The sequence below is a fragment of the Eurypyga helias genome, unplaced genomic scaffold (genome assembly GCF_000690775.1).
Source record: "Eurypyga helias isolate BGI_N326 unplaced genomic scaffold, ASM69077v1 scaffold1292, whole genome shotgun sequence".
NCBI lineage: Eukaryota > Metazoa > Chordata > Aves > Eurypygiformes > Eurypygidae > Eurypyga > Eurypyga helias.
The window spans coordinates 3,047-5,907 of NW_010236417.1; the positions used below are offsets into that span (position 1 = coordinate 3,047).

Sequence of the window (2,861 nt, forward strand, 5' to 3'; positions counted from 1 at the left end):
GGATGTTCAGAAAAAAAAGCCATGTATATATAAACACACACATACATATATGTCTGTATATATATGTTTATATGTAGTATATTCTTGTTGTATTATTTAGTACCTCTTACTGTTTTTGGAGCCTTACTATATATATGTCTCTGTGTGCAAGCACCTGCAAATATTGCATGACCTCAAGATCTGACAGCCAAATGGAGGGGGAAAAAAAGGCAAAGGGACCATGATCTCTTAATTCACAGTCTGATTACAGGTTTGTTGAAGAATTCCATAACGGAAGTTGCCTTTTTAAGATAATGTACCCGAAGTTGTGTGTTCAGCAACTCTGAAAATTGGATTTTTTTATATGTACCTGCATGATTTTATTCAGATAGGTACTTAAGTTTTCCTTAACTTTGGTGTTTATTTCTGTGTTGGTAGGACAATGGTGATATATTAGGAATGGTATGAGGCTCATTTTGAAGCTCCTTGAATTTCATCCAGAATGGAAGATATGTTAGTAAAGCCTGTAGCTTTTACCTATAAGTTGATACATAACAGAGAAAGCAGTTTTGTACACTGATATGCACTTTATAGCTACACATTAAAGGTATGTTTAAAAAAAAAAATAGTTCTATAGTTTTACAGTTTATAGTCCACTGACAGTTTTTCATAGGTTATGTGATTTTTCAGATGGGGTGATAACGACAGCAGGACTCCCACATTATAATAATCCCTCTTTCAGGAAGGAACATCAGTTTACCAGAAAGCAAGTACTCATCTCATGATTAACTACTTTCCCCAATTAGTTTTTTTAGGCTTCAGTTAATTGTGCTATTTAGTGAATACTTTTGATCTATTATTACATCTAGAAAGAATTTTTTTTAAAAAACTCATACTGTCAACTCATTTCTTAAACTTTCTTCAAATCTGTAAAGTAGTATAAATATAGACATTTAAGGTGTATCTACATAACAGTTGAGTTGTTGATCTTGAAGGCTTTTTTCCAACCTAAAAGATTCTGCAATTTTTTTTTTTTTAAAACCAAAACAAAACCCCACAAAAAAACCCACAAAACATTCCTCAGTGCATTTTTGAAGATTTTTAAACTTTTCTTCATGTACCAGAAAGTCTAACAGAGTTTAATCTATCTGAAACAATGTGCTTTCAGTTTGTAGAAGCAAGACAATTCTTATTCTGGAAAAATCTAGGTCTTGCTGTCAGTACATTTTGTACAGTGCTTGAATGGCCCTATTGTCCTCTTGTGCACTCAAAGTAAATGAATTTATCTTTCAAAGTGGACCATTTCTTTCTTCCATGTACCAATTCCCACTTCTGTTTCTGAAGGAGAGAACAAGACTGCACTCCTGAAAGCATATAATTCTGAACCTTGAAAATTAGATTCCAGTGTACCTGTCGCTCACAAAGCCTGGTTTATACCAAGTGTTACACAGTTACTGTAAAGAGTTTGTTTGGACCATTACGGAAATAACTGCACTCTAATGTACCAGTGAAGTTGCTTAATTTCCCACCATCTTCAGTTCTGAAAAGTATATTCCTCACTTCTAATTTGTTACCCTTTCTGACATTCCTCACACTGAAATTCAGTACTGTAAGTTCTTATGCACTAGCTGTATTTAAAACATAATGGTTATTCCCTCTTCAGTGGGATTGTTCGTACAGTGGGTACGAGTGCAGATTTTGGAGCGTTGGTGCTCCAGCTAAAGGTAAAGACTTTCAAATTAATGCATTTCATTTCTAGAGTACTTTTCTTAGTTCTGCATTTTTAAGTTCAGTACAACAAAGTTTGGTGCCTATCTTCAGACATAAACATGAGTGATCTTCAGCCTGCAGGGTGCTTCCATGCGACCTGCTCCCTTTTTGCTCCCAGTAAAGTGGGTGCTGCAAGCTGTTTGAAGGCATAACCAGGAAGAGACTGAAGGGAATATAGGATAGAGATTTTCAAGAAGGAACGCTATGGAATAGGTAGATGAGTGGTTAGGTAACACTTCTTTAATGTTGTGTAACAAAATGTTCAGTTATCAGGCAAAAAACCCCTAACATACATGCACAGAAAGAACTTTTTTTTTCCACAATTAGTGTCTGGAAAATTCATAAAGTAAAATTCTGTGGAGGCCTCAAAGTATTAATTTATTTAAATTCCTTGAGGATGGGGGATGTGGCTGTCAGTGGCTAGTATGATGGCTTTGCTGCAACTATTTGTTCAGGGACTTTCCAAGCTGGAAGTCCTTAAATTGCTGGAAGCATATTTGGGAAGATGAGAATGTACCTTTTCTTACTCACATTCTTTTTATAATAGTTGCCAGTAGCAAGTGCTTGAAGAGACACTACTGTACGGTGAGCTTTTGATCTGGCTCAATATGGTGGTTATTTATTTCACGTGTCTTCATTACCTAGCATTTACCTTCAGTAAATTCTGATCTGGACCTAAGAGTATATTGAACTTCTATTAACCTTGGATTCTGGCAGTCATTCAGCTGTTATTTAATAAACAAAGAATCCATTGCTCTGTTGTTCAGGTACAAGTATATTCCCATTACCTGTTCTTTAAAAATCAGGACATCTTAAGGTCAATTATTTGAAATAATTGTAATCAACAAATGAAACCTGCATCCAGTTTACATCTCAGAAGCACAAAGCATTTAATTATGGAAAATTAAAGTATTCTGGTTTTGGCTTTTTGTTTTGTTTGTTTGGGTTTTTTTTGTTTCCATTTTGCTCACTTGTCTTAAGACACTGCTGCTAATCATAGAATCATAGAAATAAACATTTAGTATTTTTCTCTCCTTGGTCTTTTTGTTCACTTTATTTCCTGCTTCTGTTTTTCTCACTGGTGATGTCTGCCTTTAAGAATGCTTCACTGC

General features: G+C 35.0%; 1 protein-coding gene across 1 annotated transcript in view; it reads left to right on the forward strand.

Moving 5' to 3' along the window:
- Positions 1-1,642: 1,642 nt before the first annotated feature.
- The window catches only part of LOC104506187 (arf-GAP with Rho-GAP domain, ANK repeat and PH domain-containing protein 2-like), a gene marked incomplete at both ends in the record, with an annotated part of 43,571 nt that continues 42,352 nt past the window's right edge, over positions 1,643-2,861 (forward strand). Inside the window, one exon of the mRNA XM_010147055.1 lies at positions 1,643-1,703. Coding sequence (XP_010145357.1) covers positions 1,643-1,703 — 61 coding nt within the window. The remainder of the gene's footprint in view (positions 1,704-2,861) is intronic.